This window comes from Lagopus muta, chromosome 5 (genome assembly GCF_023343835.1).
Source record: "Lagopus muta isolate bLagMut1 chromosome 5, bLagMut1 primary, whole genome shotgun sequence".
NCBI classification, from domain to species: Eukaryota; Metazoa; Chordata; class Aves; order Galliformes; family Phasianidae; genus Lagopus; species Lagopus muta.
In genome coordinates this window covers 47,371,260-47,396,229 of record NC_064437.1, presented here as the reverse complement: position 1 = coordinate 47,396,229, position 24,970 = coordinate 47,371,260, and the positions used below count along the sequence as shown (strand labels likewise).

General features: G+C 48.5%; 1 protein-coding gene and 1 long non-coding RNA gene across 34 annotated transcripts in view; one reads left to right on the top strand and one right to left on the bottom strand.

The window, feature by feature from the left end:
- Positions 1-24,970, bottom strand: part of LOC125693953 (uncharacterized) — a 309,716-nt gene that overhangs the window by 161,552 nt on the left and 123,194 nt on the right. The window lies entirely within an intron of this gene.
- Positions 1-24,970, top strand: part of PAX2 (paired box 2) — an 89,582-nt gene that overhangs the window by 39,120 nt on the left and 25,492 nt on the right. For 9 of the 17 annotated variants that reach the window (XM_048946478.1, XM_048946468.1, XM_048946483.1 and 6 more), the window contains 3 exons: positions 193-312; positions 20,158-20,333; positions 22,104-22,230. In XM_048946478.1, the coding sequence (XP_048802435.1) occupies positions 193-312; positions 20,158-20,333; positions 22,104-22,230 (423 nt within the window). Of the gene's footprint in view, positions 1-192; positions 313-20,157; positions 20,334-22,103; positions 22,231-24,180; positions 24,274-24,970 lie in introns of all 17 variants that reach the window. The other 8 variants (XM_048946472.1, XM_048946466.1, XM_048946467.1 and 5 more) reach the window with 2 other exon arrangements.

Sequence of the window (24,970 nt, the reverse complement as noted above, 5' to 3'; positions counted from 1 at the left end):
GGACGGCACAGCTAGGATTCGGCAGCATTAGCAGAGCAGGATTAGCATGAGTCCTTCTGTGTGTGGGACAGGGAGCCTGCTTAGTCCCCATGCTCTCCTGTGAGAGTAGTGGTATGTGTAGCTTTCAGTGGGGGGATCCCTGAGTGCTGGCTGCTCTCCTCATGGCCCTTTCTCCCTTTTCCTTTTGTCCAGTGCCCAGCACAGCATCCCCTCCCGTCTCCAGTGCCTCCAATGATCCAGTGGGCTCTTACTCCATTAACGGGATCCTGGGGATTCCTCGGTCGAATGGCGAGAAGAGGAAACGTGATGAAGGTAGGGGGAGGGGAGAAGCTCATCCTCCCTTTTATATTCTTTGTCCCCATGCACAGGCTCCAATTTCAGGCCAAGGTTTGCAGCTGCTCCAGGGGCTAGATCAGTTTTAGCAACAGAGACCAGTTCCCCGCCACTGCCCTGCTGGCTTGGAGTGCTCTTCTTCTGAGGCCTTTTCATGACAGGCTGTGTCTCCAGACATCTGCTCGGCAGGCAGAGAACCGTCTCCATTGCTGGAGCTGATCCCAAGTTCATTCACTGCTGGAAATGGCTGGAACTGAGCTCCCTTGGTGCCAGCAGGTGCCCAGACTTGGAACTGTGGGTAAACAAGGTTTTCCCGACTCACTTGTTTTCAAACCCAGTGCCATCTCAGAGAAGCATCAGCAACGTGGGGTATCTTCCCATCCCCTTGCAAACAAGTTCCCGCCCCTTGGTGTGCCATGAGCTGCATTAGCTGTGGTGGCTACAAGGGCCTGGATTGCATGGACAGTGTCTATACACTAGAACTGCCATACTTGTGACAAGCAGAAAGCAGAACAGAAGCCTTCTGTGGCCTGAAGGTTATTATCCAAGCCTTCCACTAGTGATCTAAGAAACTAGTATTAAGCTGTTTCCTTCTCTTTGCTACTTGTTGGGAGGGACTCAGGGCAAAGTGAATCTTGAAATGAACCAAAATCTGGAGCCTCAGGTCCAGAAAGAAGACGCAGTAGAATGGATGGGAGATGTCTTGGTGTGTTTATAGTGGTTTGTACAATTCTGTCTTGCTTTTCTAATTTGATTTGATTCACAAACTGAGGGCTAGGAGGTGAACTTTTCCAAGAGTAGCATTTGACCAGTCTGTGCAGCTCAACACTGCCTTCAGGGTGTTGGTTTTACCTGTTACATGGGGCTCTCTTGGCAGTGTCAGTGGCTCCCTGTGCTGTGTATGTGGTAATCCCAGGCTGTGTGGTGTATGGCAATACCAGGGCTCCTTGTGATGCATGGTGAGGTTCTTCTGATACAGATGCTGCATTTTGAAGTTTCTCCAGTCATTTCCCCAGCATTGATGCCAGTGAGGTTCACATTTCTAAATTCTAGATCTGAATAAACAATAATCCCACGAAAAAGGCTGATCCATTTCTCCCAATACAAAGTAAAACTAGAGGCTGGAAGCAAAGACCCAGTTCATCCCCTATCAACGCAAACGGGAAGACTTTTGCTGATGCCATTGGAAATTGGATCAAGACCCAGAGGAGGATCCATTTCCCAGCTAGATGGCAGTAGGGCCTAGCTAAGAGAAAAATGTAGCAATGGGAGGGCTGAGTCAATGCCTCAAAGTCAAAAAAATGTCAGGAGTAAGAGACTGAAAACATTGTAAGCCTCTCTGGCATTTCTTATCATTGCTTACACAGGAAATAGTGACATTTCAAACCAAGCGACAAGTTTCTCTAGTGGTTGTACATCTTTTGGCAGTAGTTGGGGTTTCTGTGAACCCCCGTTCTCATTCAATCCAGCTTGGTGATCACAAGCTGTCAACAAGGTGCCTCTGTATCTCATTTTCAATCTGGCTTTAACAGGTATTCTTTCAAAATACCTGCAATGGTCATCCCACTTAGATTCAGCCACGCAATCATCACCAGCCCTGGAATTTGAGATTTTTGAAGCAGTACAATTAAACACAGAAACAATCAGACATCTAAGACTGTGATGCTTCACAAAGATTCACAACTCTGTGTCTGTCCTTAATTCATCTTGGATCTGATTTTTGAAGGGCAAGAATTATTGTGCAACTCCCTACTATTGGCCAAGAGCCCAGGTATCTCCTTAGAAATCAAAAAGGTACCAGGCTATCCTGGAGGTGTGGGATCTCAGTAACACGACACAGCTGCAAACTCCTTAGAGAAGAGCCTTCATTCTGCCATCCTGGGAGATGTCACACTCCCACCCCAGAGAAACCTCACAAGGGACCCCTGGCAGCTGCTGAACACCCCTGCCCAGGAGCTGACTCCCTGCGCTCACAGTGGCTTTAAGGAACACTGATAGACACCACCACAGCAGGGCTGTGCCCTAAAGTCAGAAGGTCCAAGGGGAGGTTTTGCACAGTCTGTAACCTGCACTCCCCCTGGGCAACCTGCCCTGCAGCACTGAGGTGTCTGGGCACTCCTAGCTGAGATGAGGCTTAGGAAAGCAAGATGAGAAGGCCAATGCAGGTATTCCTTTCATGCTCATGCTGGATATATAGACCTTCTCAGTACTTCCCAAAGCTTCTGAGCTCCGTCTTGTTGCAATTTCTTAACTGTGGGGTTTAATCTCACGTAGAAAAGCACATCTACTCTCCCAGCATTTTGGGAATGGCTCTTCCCTAAAGAAGGCAGAGACAGCAGCATTGTTCTTCTTTCTGCTTCATTGGGACAGCTTTGCTGCTAGGATGATGCTTTGTGAGGAATGCAATTCTGCGGAGACAGGCAAAGGACCGAAGTGCTCTTGAATCCTGGTTCCTGAAAACCTTGTTAGCAACCCCTGTGCTGGCTGAGGACACAGAGCAGGGTTGGAGAGATAGAGGAGCCCCTGCCTGAGCACACCCCCTCCCCCAGATCCTTTTCTGCAGCTGGCACTGCGTTAGGCAGTAGCACAGATGATTAAGAAGAGGAGAGATAATTATGTGTCAAGATGATGTAGCAGAACTCCCAAGTTGGACAGAAGGAGCCAGAGGTGGGCTTAGCAATGGCCGATGACAGCCAGGTGTGTTCCTCACGGAGAAGCAGGGGACCAACATACCAAATGTGCTGGCTGGCCTGGGAAGAATGTGGCACTGAGAACGAGTTAGATCTGAGCATCTGAATGGCAGCACAGCCTTCTGGTGTGTCAGCCATTTCTCCCAGCTTTGTATTGTCAGCAAACTTGCTGAGGGTGGACTCTATTGATCTAGATTGTTGTTCTGTAGTTCTGTAATACCCAACTGATAGCTAAAAGGGTAAGAACTGGGGTGAGCCAGGGGAACTAAGAAAAAAATAGCAGTGCTCCAGTACTATTGTCTTAAGCAGTATATAGAAAGAAAAGGGAGAGGGAGGACAGATAGATGGATAAATAGATAAATGAATAGACAATATAAAAATGATGTTTCATATGACTCCCTGCATCTTCAACTGTGTAAAACTCTGGGGACCTTTACAAAACTACTCTTATTAAAGATAGCTCTCTCTCTCCATAGCAGGCCACAAATGGACTTCTCTGTACCCAAATTCTCATTTGGGATTTGTGTTCCAGCGAGGCTGGTGTTGTAACAATCCCAGCATTATTAATCTTGGCCCCTGACAATATCTGTAGTATTTGACAGCATTACTGGCAATAATATCTGCAGTGCTGACAATGGCAGAGATAATATCCCCCAGTATTATTGGCATTAGCAGGGATCATATCTACAGCCTGTTATTGGCGGGAGCAGACGTAATGTGTCCAGTATTATTAGTATCAGTAGTAATAAAACCCACAGGCTTGTTAGTATGATCAGTGCTAATATCAGCAGTAGGTTTGTGGGAGAGGAGGGGACGGAGTGATTGCTACTGTAAATGGCAGTAATACTCAGGCTGTTTGCAGTAAAGGAATCCCCAGTGGGGATGGGGGAGCTAACCTCAGAAGGCAGAAGTTCCTCCTTCCCTCTCTTCACCTGTCACTTGGACAATCACAGTGATTTACACTGAAATGAGGCAGGGCTGTGTCAGAACAGGGGAACAGTGAAGGGTCATTGCTATTTTGGCAAGTCAGTTACAGGTGTATCGATGCAGGTGATTCACCGTACAGCTCCAAACGGGGCTGCATGCTGCAGGCTGTGGCACTGAGCAGTCAGAATGAGGTACTGCATGCAGCTGTAGGAGCATTCACACTGCTGGCCGTGTAGCTGCAGGATAGGCAGCGTCACTGCGGTGCTATGTGTTGCTTTGGTACTGCATACATAATTTTCTCACTCTTGCTATCACAGCATTCTCTGCTGAGAAGCATTACGTTGTTACAGGTTGCTTTCTCTTCTCTCACTCCCAACGGGGACTCTGACTGCAGAGCAAGGTTCAACAGCAATCAGCTTAAGGGATTTCCAGCTTGTCCATGATGCCCGTATTCCTACTGGGAAGGCAGAAATGCCTCCATCAGTGGAGTGCAGAGCTGCTACAGTCCCAGACCAGAAAATGGTGTTTTAAATGCTGCCTCAGAATACAATGTCTTGAAGAAAATTTTGAAGTCAATAATTTCAGTGAAATGTAGTGTGGAGAGATGTATTTGTGTTTGCAGAGGTCTCAGGCTTTGAGCAGCTATACAGCAGCTGAGTGTGCCACTGCAAGTGTTAGCCCATTTGTGCTGCTCATGGCAGCAATGATTATGTCACTTGGAAAGAGGCAGTTGTGACATTTCAGGTGAGTTCGTGTCAGTGCCATCAATACGTCTTTGCAGGCGTGACCGTGGTTATCATGTTGTGGGTTTGTGACACTAATGATGAGATAAGTGTATTGCTGCTTGTATGCTGCCCTGCTGTAGTCCAGGCCATCGCTCCATGCAAGGAGGTGGTGGTGAGGCAGTACCTGTGTATCACGGAGCAGTGCTGTTTCCGTGAGGTGACTCGGTGCCTCATGGCCGGCTGTGCTGTACTGTCATTGCCACTCAGGCAGTTGCTACTGCAGTTGATATCATTTGTTGACTGGTGACAGACTGTCATCTGATCTTGACTGAAGTCAACAGAGGTACGTCACCACGGTGCTGTCTTGAGCACCGTATGTTTTCATGGAATATGATCGTGTTGCTCCACTGCTTACTGGGGTTGTTTCAGGACAGACGGCATGCTTCCATCGTCATCCGCAGTGCGATGGTGCTCTAACAGCAGTGCAGTGGTGTGAGGCCCTTAACTGCCCTGGAGGGAAATACATTTGTTGTCCTCTGCTGCCTGTGCACATTTCTAGGCATTGATTGTTATCTTGACATCTGATGTACGTTCATCTCAGGGCAATAGGTGGATTTCTGTCCTCCCACCACCACTGCATTGTTAAAGACAACAGAGTGTGCCTGGACCCCTGCAGGTGACACAAGAGCATTGCTGTGGTGTGGCTGCATTGTTTCGTGCTGTGATTTCTTGTCACCACAGCTGATATGTTTGCACTCTTCCATATGATTGCTTTATTGCAGGTCCACAGTAGTCTTAATGACACTAGAGACACGTGCAGTTACGTTACCTCAGGCACTAACTCCCCATTCTGATCACCAAACACAGCTGCAAGGTGTGCATCCAGCAGTCCATGGCTGTGCACGCAGAGTGAGAAATTTCTGGGCTGTGTCAGTCCAATAGCACCTTCCCCCTGCTCTGCCCAGGACAGTGCAGCATCACACCATGTGGCCAAGTTCCCAATGGCTATCTGGTTGCACTGATGGCGTATCACAGCAGACAGCAGTGGTTTCAGGGAACTTGCAGGTTCACTGCTCCTACACACACTACAGTAGGTAGCACTCCTCTCACTCCAGATGAAGATATAAATCAAGGGGCAGTTTATTCTCAGCAGCCCCTCACCTCTTCTTTTAAGGGTCTTTGCTGGTGAGACTTTGGGAGAACATGAGGCAGGTACCTCCCAGATGAGTTGCAGGACGGATAGCAAAGGGAGAGGATGTGTAGAGAAAGTGAACTGAGGAGACTGGATAAAGGAGATGGCAATGCATAAGCAGCACAACATAGTCAGAAAGGTCTGCATCACAGAGCTGGAACCTGCCTGTAATAGAGAGGGACAGATGTCTGTCTGTGTGCTCACAGCCTGGCAGTTCTGAGGGTGCGTGGCTCAGGTAAGGGGGAGTTAACAGCTCACATCACAGGCAGCCGTTTGGACAGGCTGCTCTGCTCCTGACGCCTCTGCTTAGTTTGGCATGGTTTGGCACTATCTGAAGACAAGCTGGTTTGGCTTCAGCTGTGTTTGTGTGCGTCTCTGTTTGTGTATCTGTGTACCTTGGAATGCACGCCTGTTTGTTTTCTGTATCTCTGTGTTAGGGTGACTGCTCTCCACTTATCAGTGTTTATTGTACCATGATGAGCGGCAGGATAGACCTGTAATTTTGTGCATGCACCCAGAGAACTGGAAAACGTGTATGTTAAGCTGTGTATAATATTGCCTAGTAGGGTATGCATAGTGTGGATCATCTGGATATCTGGGCATGTATGGCTCAGCATTAGTGCTATGTATTTCTATGAATGCCAGGTATTTGTATTCACATGTTAAGCATATATGTGAATGTTGTATACTTGTATGTATATTCTCTGTACTTGTTGTTATATAGTTGGAGTATGACTGTATCTTTGTGGCTGCCAGACACAAATACGTAGCCTGTTAGTGCTGTGCACCTCTGTATGTAGTCTGTACAGAGGGTACATTTGCACTGGGGTTGTATATTTGTGTGCATGTTTTATATGCATATATTGGCTGTTCTTGACTGTGAGAAGGTTGTCTATTTCTGTAAATAGTTTGTATTTGTTTTCATGATTTAATTTTGTATATGTGAATTTAAGGAAATTCCACTGAGTTCCAGGTTTCCATTTAGTTAGTGTACGTATGTTGTTGTAAGTTATTTGTTTATTCAGAAATTACATTTAATTGACACATACTGCATTAGTACTTCCTTGTGTCCCAGACTACATTCTTGCGTTTTCAAATGCTACTGGCTGTGTTTTGTGAGTCTTTCTTATGCATAGAGCTTTTCTTGAAGTTTATTTGAGTGAGTGCCCTGAATGCATGCTTATCTGACTGCTTATTTCTGTGTGTTTAGTTTGTGGCTAAATCTTCTGCGTTTTTGACTCACTGCTGGGAGGAGCTGTGGCTCCTCCCGGTGTCTCTGAGCACCCTATGTGCCCACCTGTGCAGACGCTGCTCCCCAGTTGTGCTGGTGCCTGTCTCTCTTGCAGTCTGTACCCTGGGTCTGCCTGCATTCAGAGGGTGGCTGCTGCTGGCTCATGAACATAAAGACTACAGAAGCACAGTGCCTGGATCCGTGAGGATCTCAGGGCATGGTGGGTGACAGCATAAACCCCAGGAGGGATAGGAATAGGTAGAAACGTGGAAGCAAACGGTGCCTCTAGGTGACTGTTGGTGATGTGACAAGTATAAAGCTAGTATAGCAGTGGCTCAGGGTGCCCTGCTGGTGGATGGCGCTGTTACTGGGTCAAGTGACATGGCAGTGAGAATCAAGGGCAATACTGCTACAGAACCAAGGTGATGTGGCACAGAGGTGCAATGAGGATCCAAGTGCCATGCTGATGGCCTAGGCTGACCCGTTAGAACAGTGAGGGCTGGGAAACTCCATTCAAGAATCAGTTAAAGGCGAAAGAGAACAGGAGGAACAGAAGAGTAGAAAAGATCTGAGGTAACTCCAAGGACGTGCAGGGTGGCTGCAGAAGGCAGGTAGGCAGCAGTGTGGGACGTGCTCCATCTCCATGAGATCGGCTGCATCCTGGTATCAAGGGATAGAGCAGTCTGGTCACAGTGGTTGTTTGCATCATAGTGATGGAGAACAGGGATAACTCAGTGATGACATCAGGTGATGGACATATCCCGTGATGATAGCCATGGAGTGTGTGGGCAGGGGCACTATTCCCAGCTGCTGGAAAAACAAAGAACCTAACGGGCAGTAAAACAAAAACAAAGGAGACTTGGAAGCACCTGACAGCCCTAATTCATCACGGCCCAAGATTTTTTTTCCCCCTCATGTTCCCATTATATTTGTTTGTAAAAGTGGAAATCAATTTTGAAGGTAATTTTCTGGAAAGAATGGAAGGGAGGTGGGAGGGCCGGATAAGGCAGAGATGGCAAGAGAAAAAAAAAATTTAGGCCAGGCACAGCCCAGGGGCAGCTCTTGGCAAGGTGAAAGAAAATTGCATATTCAATCTCCATCCATGAATCTCCCTTGCTGCTGCCCGCCTCCTGCTCGAAAACAATGAAGGCTTTCTCCCCTACGCTGCACAACGCCTGAGTATCAGCACTCACTTTAACTTCAGGGTCATTAATTCACCTGATTATTGCAGGAGAGGAGAGGGTTGCAGAGGCATCCGTTCTAAAGAGCCCTCCCTTAGCTCATCCTTTGATTAGTTTGGGGTGGGGGAAGTTGAGATAATGTGTTGTTTTGGACTCAGTTTAGAACGGGAGGGGTTGAAGAGAGGGTGGAAGGAGGTAGAGGAGGAACGGGAAAGATATGGCCTGGGTTGTTGTAGAAGGGAGGGTCGGAAACAGTCACCCTCGCATCCCTCTGCTGTGGTGTTATTGCAAATTAAAAGTAGCATGTTCCACTCCGCAGCTATCTTTCAGGGAGGGGATGGGCATGGTTATATGTCGGCACGGGGATGAGGGGGATCTTATCATTGCTTCTTCAGCAGCCCAGCATAGTGTCACCCTGTGAGGTGACATTTGAATTTACAATTCCGCTGAGAAAAGCCATTAATTCACAAATTAACATTTCTCCCTCTCTCTCTCTCTAGCTCTCTCTCTCTCTCCTTCTCTCTCTCTCTCTATCTCACATGGATGTGCAAGCAATTGAAAAGACAAAGGAAATAGCCTTAAGGAAGAGACTTTACTGCTACTCTGTCTGTGCAGAGATTGCTACTACTGCTTCTAGATAGATAAACCAATTACCTGAGCTGCTCTGTTCATGGCAGCCTGCTATTACCTCTCTTTGTAGAGCTGACTCCATTGCTGGATTACACCATGTGTATCTCATTAATGTAAAGCAGCACGATACTGGGCACTGTCCCTGACTCTTATTGCCAAAGCCCATTGCGCTGTACCAGGAGAGGGAGCTGGGAGAGGATTGGGGCACGGAGCTGAAGGCAGCGCGGCATATGCCTAACAACAGACAGGCCGCACAGAGCCTGCCTGGAACTGAGCTCAGAGGAGGTGGGAGCTTCCCATCCTCAGAGCAGTGAGGATGGGTTAGCCACGATCTCCTCTGAGGCTGCTGCACAAGAGGCCTCTCTATTGGCACCAGGCGCAGGAAGCTCTGCTCTCAGCACTGCCCTGACTTCCCTCCAGGTGTACTCGTGCAGGTTTGGTGCAGCTGTGGGGTGTGAGCGCAGACGCTGCATGTACAGAGATGCAGATGTAGCTCACTGCACCCAGGGGCTGAGTGGCTCACAGAGGCGGGCAGCAAACCTCAGTGAACAAAGCCAAAACCAGCGTTCAGGTTTCTGAACAGGGAAGGCAAGATTTCTCTGTAGTGAAACTCACTCCATGATGATTGTGGAGACATTCTTGACAGAGACAGCTGCTGGGAACTAGTCCCGCATCACCTCCAGTCCTGTTCTGATTTCATCCTGTGCTTATTTTATTTCATGTGCTTATTTTGGCATTGGGTTGCAAGCTGACGCTGCCTGGCCCATGTCTGTGTTGCCCACACCTGTGGGGCAGGCACTCACCTGGTTCTCCCCACTTGCTCCACTGTGGTTCCTCCCACTGCTCCCTGTCTGGGTCCGGGCTGCGGCACTGTGAGTCTCTGGGTGTTCCTGCAGGGACACAGCAGCCACCTGGTGACAGAGTGGGATGTGTCCCAGCAGCACAGCTTACATGGAGACTTGGACGTCAGTCTTTGCTAACTAAGCATTATACCTATATACAACCAAATAGAAACCTTCTGCAACAGGCTTTTCCCCCCATAAGGGCCTGACAGTCCCTGCTCAAGCCACTCTTCTAACTTTTATGAAAGGCAGAAACTTGCAGGAGGAGTGAAGGATAAATGGAACAGAACAACTGCTTCTGGAAGCCCAGTCCCCGTGTGCCTCGTGGAGCATGCGCCTCCCCTTGGCACTGCTGTGGCTCCTTAAATCTTCCTAAAACCTTATCCTCTTAACAAGAGCATCTGCCTCGCTGCCATTCTCCGTGCCCCTCACGGTGCGCAGCACATGGCCGGGGAGCAGCATCCCGCAGCAGGCGCTGGAAGACGGATCGCAATCAGCAGAGGCATCGGCAGGCAGTGCCAGTAATTCAAACCATCCTGACCGTTCAGTGAACCCGAACCTGCTGACCTTGACAGCACGAGACAACAGCGGTCTCAGGAATCCCAACCTTTGCAGAGGCATTGGCGGAGGACGGCTCGTGCTCCCTTCCATTCTCTCCCTCTCCCCATTCGCACCACAGCAGCCAAAGGGCACAACAGGAAATCTTCTGTGCACCAATTAGCTCCTAATTTGGCTATCTCTGTGCTCCCAAATCTGCATCAATGCAATATTAAGCATCACTTGCTGTTTATAGATGGAAATCATTCCCATAGAGGAGCGTCTTCTCGCACTAAAGCAAAACACTAAGCACCTTGTTCTCAGCCAGGGCCAGACAGGACCCCTCCTCCTCCCTGAACGGGACTGCTGCTGTTTGAAAGGGAAGCTGGAGCTCTTTGCTTCCCTCAGTGATAGCATCAGATCCTCCAGACTTGTTTCTCTGGATCCCAGGGGGAAGCAACAAGATCTCACCTACTGATTAGCTGGTGAGAATTCTGGCTGAGCAGAGGAGGGCAAAGAAGTGACAAGAGCAGGGCAGAGAGGCAGAAAAAACTTTGCCACAAGAAAAATGCAGCTTGTGAACATGTTAAGAGCCTTTCAGGGAATACTGGATTTCCTCCAGCTACCTCTGTGGCTGCCAAGCGTGCCTGCCACAAACAGCAATTTGTGCTGGCCTGCAGAGGCTAGGGTAAGCCCTAAGGCCTTGCAGAGGGAGCACAGCTCCAATAGCAATAGATGACCTGGTAAAAACACTTAGACTTAGCCAGCCTGTCAGACATGGTTACCTTCCATCATTCCTGAGGATGATCTTCCCACACATCAATAGGTATTAAATGCATTTCATGCCTTTTTAAATGTCAGTTTTGTCAAGGAGCCTAAAATAATGCCTTGGGGCACATTTCTCCCTTGCTTTTGCATCCACCCAGACATGTTGCAAGTTAGATCCCATCAGGTTCGAGGTACAAAGTCCTCTTCCTACACAGCAGCACAGTGCCTGACCAGGAGCTAGGTCTTGGATATCACATCTGCATTTCCATTTGGATGTGCAGTATGTCAGCACTTCTTTCTCTTACTGGTTCTGCCTTTGTTGAGATCTCAGTGGTGTTCTTCTCTTTTTAAGCTAGGGGCCTGCACTAGGACAGGCTCAGGAGGCATCTGATCAAACCTTAATGAGGTGGTTACCGTGTATGAAATGCCCATAAATTCTTGAGGTCTTTCCAGCCCATTCTTAGATGCATTAGAAAAGGCTGTTAGAAAGGACAGGCACATTTCCATGTCTGGTTTCCCAAAGGAGCTGTTGATTTTTCACTTTGGCTTTTGGCATCTAATGCATGATAAGGTAGACGTTGAGCATGGGAGTTGACCTTGCATGCAGATCAGATCTATCCTGGATTTTGGGTGAACTTTACTAAATTCCAGTGAACTGGAAAACAAACCAACCGCTGCCTTAAAGACACCTATGGCTCTCCTCTGCACAGCCTCAGTCTGTGAAACTCATTGCTACCAGTGACTGGGTCCCCCCTTACAGTTTGGAACACATCTCCAATATAAATATTACATAGGTCATACCACCACAGGATCTTTCATATATCATTCAAATAATTAATGATTTATAGGTATCACAGGAATGAGCACATTCAGAAAAAGAATGTGCATGGTGCCAATCCAAGCTGATTGCAGCATATTGCAGGCCTGTAGCTCTTTCATTGTGTGGCATTTTGTAATTACCCATCCTATATAATACATTGTTTATTAACCTTCTCATTCTGAAGATCTCATTTACTACTGAAATGTGGCTGACTCGGATGGACTGTGGCAGATGTTGAACAATACAGAGCATCAACACTGAAATTTTGCTGTGCCATGTCCAAATGAAACCACAGGAGAATTAAGATATGCTGTGGGTAATCACTCAGGCTGGATTTTGTTCAGAACAGCCAGGTTAATGTCTGTACTCCTACAAAAAATGCCATGGGAATTTTAATGACTCTGAGTGATTGGAGCCTTTGTTTTATGGCACATCAAAAATGGCAGCTCTAAAAACACTCTGCTTGAGCACTGGTTTAGTGCTGAGTCAGAAGAGCTTCCACTAACATGATTCATTGACATCTGGCTCAGGGGTAGGCACGGCCTTCTTTGACTTGGGAGGTTAAGGTAAAAGCGTTTGTGAGGGGAAAATAAGGTAGAATGAAAGGAAAGGAGAGTCTGGAGCAAGAGAGACAGAAGGAGATGAGGGATGCAGAGGCATGTTGGTGCGGGATCAGCCCAATGGAACCAAGCAGGATAAGAAGGAATTCGTATTTTCTGGACTGTGTATTAGAGACACGCACAGACTTATCCAGGCACTGGTGGCCTCACTATCAGGTGCCAGTGGGCTCCACTGGGTTCTCAGGGGCCTCCAGGCCATGGGCAGTGGGGTTGGCAGGAACAGGCCAGCCCGTGTTCCCTCCCTTGTCCCTAGCGTTTCTGATGGCAGTGTTGATTTGCATGTCAGCCAAAGCACTGCTTGCGAAAAAAAACCTTACAGTGTGGCGGTGTCAGCGCTCGCTGTTGTTCGACAGTGTAAAATTAAATTAATAAAGCCCCCAACACAGGAAAACATAACAGGAAATTAATGGCCTTTACTGTCGCTCTGATGCAGTCATTTGCAACCCTGCTTTCCGCACCAAAGACTTCATAAATGCAAGCAGTTTCTCTAAACAAGCATAGTTAGGGCTGCATGCGATGTAATTTTTTGCGTTGCTTCTGTCCTTTGGAGCTAACAAAAGACACCTGGTTTTATGTGCTCACTAAGGGGGGGATCCTGATGAGAGGGAGCTCCCCAACAAATCGTTTAGGAGGATGAGAGGAGGTTGCAAAGGCAGCCAGCATACACCAGCAGTGCTAAGCACATCTCAGCCCTGGCAGAGTGAATTCAGGGCTCCCAGCGCCTGCCTCCCTGCCACAGCTCTCCCCTAAGCCTCTGCACTAAAGGCGGCGTGCTGGGCACCACAGCAGTATAAATCAGAGTAACCCTTCTGATAACTTTCAGGATGTGTAAATCAGTATAACCACTGAGTGCAGGAGACTTAAAGATTTACACTAACTTGGGGATCTGGCTGGCTCTGTGATAGTGTTGCTTGCTCTTCCGCCAACATAAACAAAGCAGATGTACTGGCTCCTGGAGGCAGCTGCATTTCTATCTGGCTAGCAGTTAAGCCTAGTAGTGCTAGCGAGAGATATTGGACCCACACTCTGTCCTTCATTACAATGGTATAAATCCCCAGTGACTCCTCTGAGGTAAGGGAATTGTGGTAGATTTACAGCAGCCTGAGAGCAGAAGATGTGCCCTCACCTCCAGAATACCCTAAGGTCACAAAGCTGTGGTGGCGGCTTGCACAGAAAGCACCAGCTTTGGCTCCCTGGGCTAGCACACCTCATCTGCACACCCATACATGCTGTCATGCATGCTGTACATGTGTCCAAGGCAGCTGTTTGCAGACTAACACCTGGAAAGGCCTTTACTGAAGCTCTCAGTAAAGCTGGATGTGCTGATTATGCTATTACGTAAAGCTAGGTCTGCACAGACTTAGTTTCTCAGGGCCACATTTGTAATCACACATTCAGATGCTGTAGTAAATACATATGATTTTCATATGCACACACACACTCACTGCCTTAAATGCACATTTGCATGCTCCCTTGATAATCCTAGACAGATCTGAGTACACACTTCATTACACATTTGCACACACAATTCATTTCATTTACATTCTCAATGAGCATTGCTGTTTTGCTCATGCGAGCCCTGCATTAATGCTGCACTGCCCACCTCTGCTCCTCCCAATGCCTCCGTCCCACGCAGCCCCATGCTGCCAGGCCCTGGCACACACCTCACTCCCTTGCAGGGATGCACTCTGCCCTGTGCCAGCAGCCTTCCTTGCTCACAATTCCTCACCTGATCTACACTCCAATTTCAAAACATAAAATCCCTTTGTTTCTCAGCCTGTCTCCTCCGAGCCTGTGTACGTAACAAATGCAATATCATCCATCTGCATACTCAGATTCAGGCTTGTGGATTCCCTTGAGCCAAATGGACACAGCAACCTAAACAAATGCAGAGCTTATGAAGTCTGATCCACTTCCCTGAGGTGACAGTTCTCCAGCACGTCTTCCAGTGTCTCTGTTTCTGCAGGTTATTGTCCATAACCTGAACTCTTCCCATGTCTTTCACTGCCACAGTGTGGATCTCTGATAATATTCCTTCCCTGCACACTGCTGGATCTTGCCAGCCCCTCCCATGCTCTGCAGTTTCTGTCCAGCACTCACTTGGGATCTCTTCCACCTGATTTTGAGGTATCCTTCTCCCCCCTAGTTCATTTATGGCAATCAAGCACAGCTCTTGCAGCACTAAGTTCTGTAACACAGAAATGACCTGTCTAGAGAAGGTGCCTTCTTGCACCCTGCTCAAAGGACTGCAGAAATTATTCTGGAAGGAAATGAACACCAAATTTGGCAGCCTTCCTTTTTCCAAACCCTCCTGAGAGTTACCCAAGTGACCGACGGGAGCAGAGTATTGGATTAATAATCACTGTGGATGCAGATGGAGCTTCTAGAAACAGCACAACAGCCAGACTGGCCCAGCTTGTCCAAAGCAGGACATGTCGGCCATGTGCAAACGTGCAATGTGCTTCCTCAGATGAGGTTCCTGTCCCTGCTGTCCCCCCTCAGCCCCGCTCAGACAGGGTGCCCTGCTCCCGACAGCTGCCACCAGGCCAAGGCAGTGCAAGGGGCTGCGTGGGGCTGGCTGCCATGAATGACAAGCGCCGGCTATTGATCGCGTTCTGAACTCGGCCCAGCCGATAGAAGGTAATTAATGACTCCATTTGCCTCAGTACCGAGGAGAACAATTGAGTTTGAAACTGCAACAACTGGCAGCGCAGTGAAGGGCCCCCGGGGGATGGACGGGAGAGATGCCTGACAGGCCAGGCTGCGCTGGGACACAGGGCACATCAGAGGGGGAAAAAAGAGAAGGGAGATTGGATAAAGGGATGGAGCAGCCTTAACACAAAGCACAAAGCTTGGGAAGAAGCAGCTCTCGTGGAAACCAGGCAGCTACCGCAGAGTGGATCAGGGCTACCAGGCCACGTGCCATAGAAGGAGCAGAGATGTGCTAGTCTGCAGGAGAGGGCAGGGCTTGGCTGGGGCAGGGAGTGCTGTTCTGACAGCCAGCTCTGCATTGCTGTGTCAGACATATGAACTTCCCTCAGAGGCTTTGACAGTGAAATGGGTTCTGCTGTGTCCCCTGGCTAGCAGCTCTCATGCCCACCATACATACCACTTTTGCTGTGGCTGGGGTTTTATCGGGAGTGCTGCAGAACTCCAGCACTGCCAGGGCTCCATAGGACCCCTACAGACAGCAATAGCCCTGCCCTGAGAACTGAACGTCATTTCCCTGCCTGTGTGCCAGATGCACAGGTTGTCATGACCTTCTGGAGTGCTTCTGTGCCACAGAGGTGCTCCCATGCCAGCTCTACTAGGAGCTTTTCTACATTTCTGGTGGGGATGATCCTATCCAACCCTGAGCAAGGGTGCTTGCTGTATCCCCCAGTGCTAGATGAATAGCTGTCTTGCTACAGCTCTGTGCTATTTGTATGTGATGGTGGCTTTGGGGTTTCCAGGCCTGGGAGCATCTCTTCAGAGCTTTCTAGTGGGCTCTGTCCCTGTGTGAGGTGTAGTTACAGTTGCTCCTGTGTCCTCTGGCAGAGGATTTCCTTGTAATCTGTCAGGATACTTCTGTGACACCTGTGGAGCATTTCTGTGCCATGTCAAAGGTTTATGCCGAGTGTTGGCTCTGCACCTTCTCTCCGCAGCCCCTTGGGAGGAGAAATGTCTCCTGTCATGCAATGCAAGGCCAGTCCTGATCATGCTGACAGCAGCTGTGTGCTCTTGTGAGGAACACAGTGACCGAGGCCATGGTTCACCTCTCAAACTGTTTGTTACAAGCCTCCTGATTTAACAGAGAGGTGCCTGTGTCACAGTATTGCAGAGGTTCTTGTGCCAGTAAAAGGAGACTGGGGAAAATGATGCCACTCCCCAGTGGCAAAACTAGGGCAGTTTCCTACTTCCAGATTCATCCAGAAGCAGAAAACTTGCTCCACCACAGCATTCCTCCCAAGAGCTTCTTCGGCAGATTCACCTCTTTCCCAAAGTCCTTTCTGTTCATTACTGCCACCTTTGCTCACACCTCTACAATTGCCAGCTCCCATAATTACTGCGGTATCTGAGGCTTCTGAAAATCCAGCTCACAGGGCCACGTGCTTAGGTAAGAATAGCAGCTTTGATCTAAAAACAGAGATAGGTTTCTATCCCTTGCAGTTTTAGATGAAAAAATGAAAACACAATGTCTACAGATTTTGACACCATAGAACAAATACAGGGGATTTACAGTCCTTTGGTTTTGAAGAAAATATAATGATCCGTGACTGTGAAAGTCTCAGCATTAGCAACACAAGGCCTATAAATCTGTCCTGTGGGATCATCTCTGTGAAACTTCTTCTGCTCCATAACTAGAATCCTATATGCACAACTCATATTACTGTTCTGTGACATTTGGGATTTCTGTGCCCTATCACCATTAAGCCCAATACTACTTCAAGCTGTTTAGAAAAGGTTCACCTCTAGGTAGCCCACAATCTTCTGCCAAAAGTTCCTTCCCTTCTGTAGATTTTAAGGCTGACCTGCCTAAGCTATGACATGATGCTCCTCATCTCCAAAGCTTCTCCTTAAACTTGAGTGTTGCCATTCTCCTTACAACTTTCTTACTCCCCTTATCTATTCTCTTGTGTTGATCACTCTGCTTCCTTATCTAACCCCCTTCTCCTCCCTTCATCCTTTTCCTTCATTTCCCACTGATTTTACAGGCCGCTTCTTATCAGCCGGTCCTCAGTGTGCCAAATGCACATAGGCACACACACACACACACACACACACACAAATAAATAAATAAATAAAAAGGTCAGTGAGCAGAGCAGCAATAACCCCTAAAACAGTACTATCAGAGGGACATGATTGATCAATTGAATTCCATAGCAGCTGAAAAATGTGGGATTAAGTAGTGTATTATACGCACAATGAGTTGAGGCATGATGTTCATTTCAAGTTCATTTCGCCAGCCCTCTGCCACCAGATCAGGCAATCAATAGGGGCAGCAGATATCATATATCACCTCTCTCCGTGCTAGGGAGAGAGCACCATAATCTCTCGCAAATTTAGAGTGACAGATTTGTCAAGATCTGAAGGGCCTCTGAATAAATGAAGGAAAAGAGACTCCTACAGCGACTTGGGAAAGCTGTAGTTTCAGCTCCTTCACACAAAGGCATGGCCCAAGCACAGAAAGGGACATGTGTGCACAGGGCTCAGCAGGCAGACAGGGATCGTAAATGCAATTGCGCCTGTGCACAAACCTGACCAAACATGCAGGGTAACCCTTGCAGGGTAAAATCTGGTTTACTGACAGTCAGCACAAGCTCACTCACACCAAATGCCATGCATACTGTAGGGCTGCCATCCTTGGCGACCAAATGCGACCTAAACCAGCCACCTCACACAAATGGCTGCTCAGGCATGTATGGTGATACAGAACCTAGAGCATCTCAGAATCACAGCCTACTGCAAAATGTGTACGTGTATTAATGGCGTGCACAATCATGCACACTAACTAGCAAGTGGAAAAATCCTCAAATGCAATCCAGCCAGCCCTTGCTTTGTTTTCTCTTAGACAAATATGTTGTAAACTCCAGATTTCAGAAATTTCTGTTGTGCAAATAAGACTGGAGAGAGGAGAAAATGTCAGGAATCAGAGCCAGTAAGCTTTGCTCTGGTTAGGGGTGGAAAAGAAAGAGAAGGGGATGCTCGAGGGAAGGCTGCTGGCTGGGACAAATCAATATGTAATATTTTCTATGGTCTTGAGAGTGGTACTGTACTACGTTACTGTATATAATGTACTATTGATTATATCATATCATATAATCACCTATAAACGGATATATCTCATAGCCAGAAGGCAGCGGGCTCAGTTATTACTCTGGGCCACCAGATGGGCATTACCCATGCCAGGAAAATACCCATCTTAGCACCATCCATGAGCTAAAAGTGGAGCAGCAGAGTGGCATGGTTCTGGCCATTGCACAGTGAATGCCACTCCAGGCTTGTGGGAACACTGCCTGGCCATGAGCACATTCACAGGCACACAGAGGAGGGAAAAGGTCTACACGGATCCCTCAACCACTTCCTTGCAGGGCAGCAGGTTTCAGAGATTCACAGACTAGAAGACACAGAAAGAGGCTGAAGTATGAGGAACAATAGTGAAAAAGCAGAAAGGTAATTGTAACGTAAGTGGGAGAACCTGATCTTTGTTTAGACAGGGTTATCAGACAGCCAGGCTTGTGTCTGATGAAACAGCAGGCAGAGATTCTGCATGGAGGGTACGGAGATATATCAGCATGGGTGAGACAGAGGATTATAACCAGTCACACCAAAGTTAGACCAAGGGGTGATAGCACAAAGATACTCAGCACAGTTGGAGAAGATTATAATGAGCAGACTTGCCTCAGATGAGATGAAGGATTATGACAAAGGAAGATTCACTTCAGCTGGGACAGGAGGTTATAACAGACAGACTCACCTTGGATGTGACAGATGCTAATAGCAGGAGACTCACTCACTTCAGATAAAAAGGGGTTATAACAGAGATAAATGCACCTCATTTGAATTGGGGGATAACAGGGAAAAAAAACAGGTGGGTGATAAGATGGTTTATCACAGGGAAAGCTTCACTTTGGATGTGATTCACTTTGGGGCAGGACATTTATAATGGACTCATCTCAGACGGGATGAAGGGGTTCTTACAGACATGGGAAGGCACAGCAGAGACCGAGACATCCGGAAGGTGACAGAGGCACTGCAGGGTGATTAGGTTGTTCTAGAGGGCTGCTGCAGAGACAGAGATGCGTTTCTGGTAATGCTTCTACCAAAAAAGGGGCTTTTTTTTCCTAGGAAGAAAAAAGGGTTATAAGAAAGGCCGATTCCCAGTAAGGAATACAATAAGCAATACAGTAATTCTTTTTAGGTAGAAAGGGGGCTCTCACAGACAAAGATTCACATATTTTAGGAGGGAGTTTTATAACTGAGATATGGGTTGTGATAAATTATGAGCTAGTACATAGCAAAATGGGACTGAGATCATAACAGAAATAATGTATGTTGAATTGGACAGAGCGCTCCATAGCTTCTCTGTTGAAATGTGGAGTCGGGCACAGGATTATCCATGTTATCCAAGGTGTTGAAAGACCCATCTGGGATACGACAGGCCATAATCAGATGAGAAGGAAACTGTAATGGAGATACAGCTTGTATTGGAAGCGGGAAGTTACAACACAGACTGCTCCCTTCCAGACTGCAGTAGAGGACTTTCTCCATTTCAGGCTTCTTCAGCCCTCTGCAGTGCAAGCCCCCCCTCAGCACTCTAGATTTTCAGTGAACCGCCTCTCTGGTAGCCTCCTAGCGATGCTAATCGCTGTGCTTTGCTCCCATTTTATGCTCAGCAATGGAGATTTGGCAATTTTTAACACTGAAAATCAGTGGAACCGCAACTCATCTCTGAGCTGAGCACCGTTCTCCACAGCCTCGCTCACAGCGGGCAGGAGCATCCCACGGAGCAGGCCAGCAGCCAGAGCAGACAGAAGGGGCTTCCCCGCCCGCAGCCGGCCCCCCTGCAGCAACGCGGCTCCGTGTGCAGCACAGGGCCCCTCTCCTGCTGCCCTGCTCTTGCCCGCACCCGCTGCCGCCCCTGCTGCTAACTCCCTGTTTTCTCTGTCTGTGCCCTGCAGATGTATCCGAGGGCTCCGTTCCCAACGGAGACTCCCAGAGCAGCGTGGACAGTTTGCGGAAGCACCTTCGTGGCGACACTTTCACCCAGCAGCAGCTGGAAGCTTTAGATCGAGTTTTTGAGCGTCCTTCTTACCCTGACGTCTTTCAAACATCAGAGCACATCAAATCTGAGCAGGTGAGGGCCTGGCCTGGCAATGCGGACCTGTAGGCGCCTGTAGGGTGATGGCAGGGAGATTCCCTCACTGAAGCCCCTCTCTCTTTCCTCACCCCCTTCTCTCACAGTGCCCTGTCACTGCACATGCATCACATTCACATTTTACAGCACTTTCCAGTTGTAAACGTGTCCCTGTACTGATGCACACGTGGACACAAACTGTCTCCCATCCTGAACTTGCCATCCACACGCACAGTGCTCTCCCGAAACCTCAGCTCCTTTCCCTGGCACAGTGACTTACCACACACACACACAGCGCTGTGATTGCACAGCCACGAATGCCAGCAGGGCACGGCACAGCGCAGGAGCTCTCACTCTCATGTCACACAAGAGCAGTGAGTGCAAGCTTTAATCGGGCTTGGAGCGTTTTCTTTCTCAGCGCAAGGCTGAGACTTGACTCCCGTCTCCAGCCCAGTTTTCTGCACTTCTGCAGCACTGCCCCCCTCTCCCTGCCTCCCCCGCTCTCCCGGCCTTTTATCCCAAAAGCTGTTTGTCTTAATAAAATGAAAATCAAAAGTCTTTTTAAACCGCCCCAAGCCATAAACCAACAAAGGAAGAGAAGGAGAGGTTGGCTGTGGACTCCCTTCATCCCAGAGTCCCTGGGTTTATTACAATGAATAACCTTTATTTACTTTCATTAGACTATTAAGCACCAGCACAGTCATTTTTCCCCCTGAAACTCTGAGCAGGGCCCATAAAGCAAATCCGAAGCCTAATTGAGTTCATTTTAATTTCTCTCCGATCACAGCGAATTACTCTGGTGATAAATCAGGGGGCAGGCTCACCCCCAGTAGAAGGCCTAATTTGCAGCTAATTACAAAACTGATTTCTACAGGAAGATCAATACGAGAAGGAATTGGAAATGACGAGGCAGTCCTAGGCAGGCAGGGATGGGGCGGGGAGGGGGCAGCGCGCGGGGAGCCTGCTGCAGGAGGGGGAGATGTGGGGAGGGGGCTGGGGAAGCGCCTGGAAAAAACACAGCAGAAAGAGCAGAAAATCAGTTTTAATTTAACCTAATATTAATCAGAGCAACTTTTCCTGCTGTTCGGTAGCCTTCCCGGTTTCTCCAGCTCCCGCGTCTGGTCCGGAGGCTGCCACAATAAAAAGGCAATTACCACAGCCTTTCGGACAGGACACCCTTTCAGATTCAATGGCTCTCCCCCTCCCACCCTTCTGTTAGCCATGTGGCTCCCCCCTCCCCAATTTCATACCCCAGTGCACAGAGTGACAGAGGCAGAGGATGAGGCTTCTTTGTTTGTTTTTAAAGAGCTAGGACAGGGGCAGCAGCACAGGGGACAGAGCTGGCTGCAAGGGGCCGGCACCGGCTGCTTCCTTCAGCCCCACGTCCCGGTCACGCCACGGCCATCTTCTGCCCCAAGTGTCCTTGTCACCGGGGCAAATGTCTCCCCTTTGTCCCCCCCGAGTTTGTATAGGTGGGCGTCCCCTTTGCCCACAGCGCTGAACGAAGGCCATGTCTCAGAAATGGAGGCAGATCCCATGCCCAGCCTGACCCCTCAACCCCTCCACAGCAACACGCAGGAGGGTGGAATAACTCATCCCAGGTCCCCTGCCTGCAGCCCTCTTGTCACTTCATCTTCTCCATTTCCTCCTCCTCCTCCTCTTCCATCTGTGCAGGGGTTTGCATCTCTCCTCTTCCTCCCTCCCATCTGTACACTGCTCCCTTTCTCTTGGCGCATCAATAGCAAGCTGTCTTTCTCCTCTCTTCCCCAGGGTAATGAGTACTCCCTCCCAGCTCTGACCCCTGGTCTCGATGAAGTCAAATCAAGTCTATCCACCTCTGCTAACCCAGACCTGGGGACAAATGTGTCAGGACCCCAGACGTACCCTGTGGTGACCGGTAAGCTGCCTGACCAAACAGCAGAACCAAGCTTTTAATTTATTTCCCTCATCACCATTAGCTTCTGCTTTTTCTGCTAATACAAGATACCCCTCTCTGGCAAATCTGGACAGAGACAGAAAGACTGTGGAGGAAGTTAGGGGCCAAGGGAAGCTTACAATTCAGTGCTGGCATTATGGGGTACACATGGATGTGCCCAGGTGTGACTTACAGACAGGCATCCCTGAGAGTGAAGCCGGCACTTGTATGCCCCGTGGCTTAGAGATGGCTGCTGGAGAAGCACAGCTATGTCCACATGTGCACTGTGACTTTTCCCTCTGTGTCTGTGAATGAGAGGTTCATAGTTCACCTACACATTTGGTTTTCTTGGGAGAAATACTAATTTAAGTTTTCTTCAGCCCCGGCATTTGGAATGGGCATTGCAAACTAAATACTGAGGTCTGCCGAACTATGACCGTGACTTCTGTAAGGCCAGGAGTGTCTGATAGCAGCTGACAAAAGAAGGTCGTTCACAGCCTCCCTCCTTCCTTTACTTGTGGGCACATGAAATCCAGGCGTGGCTGGGAGGGAAGAAATGATAGCAAGTGCAAGGCAGCAGAGGAACTGGGATGGCAGAAGTAGGAGGCGATTTGGGGAGACACTTCCTCTGCTGGTGGCATCAGCCAGCCTGGTGACACGGCACTCCCTGTTAGATGGCCTAGCTCATGCATGCCTGAGCCATAAGGAGACGCTCTGCTACCAAAGCCCCTTCTTCTAAAGCTTCAGTTGCTGCTGCTCTCTCTCATATGCTGCCCTTCTCCTAAGTCGCTTAAGCAGCCAGCGAGGCCCAGGGGATTTGCCCCTCTGTGATATTTCCCTCTTGCCTTACAATCACTGTGGCCCCTCCAGAAATCTCACAGTATAGTTGACAAGTAAGTTATGGCAGAGATATAAATCTTTGTTGCCTCTTGGCTCAAAAGCAGGCCTCTGGTGGCCCAGAACAAACAGCACTGGAGTTTCTAGCTCAGTTTTTCTTCTTGTAGAAGCTGCAGCTAACAGCATTATTGCCAAGGCGGGTTGATTGTTCAGCAAATGCTGAGCAAAGGGATGAAGTTGCATGCAATATTTGGCTACCAGGAACTCTGAGACCAGGCAGGACTGGTAGCAGCTATCCTAGATAGAATCATAGAATCATTACAGTTGCAAAAGACCTCTAAGTTCATCTAGTCCAACTGCCCACCTCCCACCAATGTTGCCCACTAAACCATGTTCCTTAGTATCACACCTACCCATTCCTTGAACACCTCCTGGGACGGTGACTCCACCACCTCCCTGGGCAGCCCATTCCAGTGCCTGAGCGCTCTTTCAGAAAAGTTTTTCCCAAACCTTCCTGGTACAACTTGAGGCCATCCCCTCTTGTCCCATCACTATTACCCAGGAGAAGAGGCCAACCCCCACCTCGCCACAACCTCCTTTCAAGGAGTTGTAGAGGGCAATAAGGTCTCTCCTGAGCCTCCTCTTCTCCAGACTGAGCAATCCCTCAGACATTCCTCATAAGACCTGTGCTCCAGTCCCTGCACAGCTTTGTTGTCCTCCTCTGAACATGCTCCAGGGCCTCTATGTCTTTCTTGTAGTAAGGGGTCCAAAACTGAAGACTCCCCCACTCAAGACTCTGCCTCACAAGGCAAAGACACAGAGGATCCAGTGTGAGGTCTGCAGGATAGCATGGAGCGCCGTGTGGAGGTGAACTGCATATTTAGGAACTGCCTAGAAAGCTTGACACCACTGACTTCTCAAGGCCTTTTCTGCTATCAGGCTTGACCCAGGATCCTTGTAGCCAAACAGTTTCTTAGCTAACCAGAGAATGGCTTAGCTATGGCAAAAGTGTTCCATCTTTCTTTGTATTCGCATGTGCAAGAGAACACTCAGCTGGTGTCTGCCTACCATTTAGCAGATCTACAACTCTTACAGGAAACACTTCCCTCTGCAAGGGGGGCAAAGCCAGCAGGAGAGCACCACTGCCCTTCCTTCATGGAATGCAGATTCCCTTAGCTGGATTGAAAGGTGAGGTGCCTACAATCACAATTTAATATTCAGTAGGGCCATTAAAGTAATCTTTTTCAGTCCTCCTTTCTAAGAGATGGAGCATTTCAGGCTGCTGACATGGTAACTGAATTTCTGAAGGCTGGGGACACTGCACAAGCTTTGTACATGACTCTCAGAAAGGGACAAGAGGAGACAGATTTGGCCCCATGGAAGAGGCTGTGGGCTGAGGCAGAAAGTCTCCTCTTTGTCCCCCACATCCTGCGCCATCCCCACCCTGCTTCCTGCAAAACTCCCAGCTCGGCTCAAGAATATCCCCATCTGATCCATCTGGATCCAAGAGTGAGAAAAGTTCATTTCAAACCCAGCTTGACATTCCCAGGTGGCAACTTAGTGCTAACATCTCAATCTGTATGCAACATTTCAATCAGTGCAGAGTAACAAAAGCAGAACTATTAGCGCTGGGAGATGTTCACTGGTGGTAATGATGGGGAAACTCAGAAAGTGGAAATGAAAAGGGAAAAAAGACTCTCAACACCCTGAAAAGCAGTGGTGAAAGAAGGGCAGAGGATTTTTCCTCTACACTTAGGCCAGGATCCAATGTTTGGATTAATTGTGCCATTACCCAAGAAAGGACTTCAGATAATGTTCATTCTTAAAATGTTTTTGTTGGCAATTAAATGGTTGCAATTATTGATCTTCATTGATCGAGTATCCC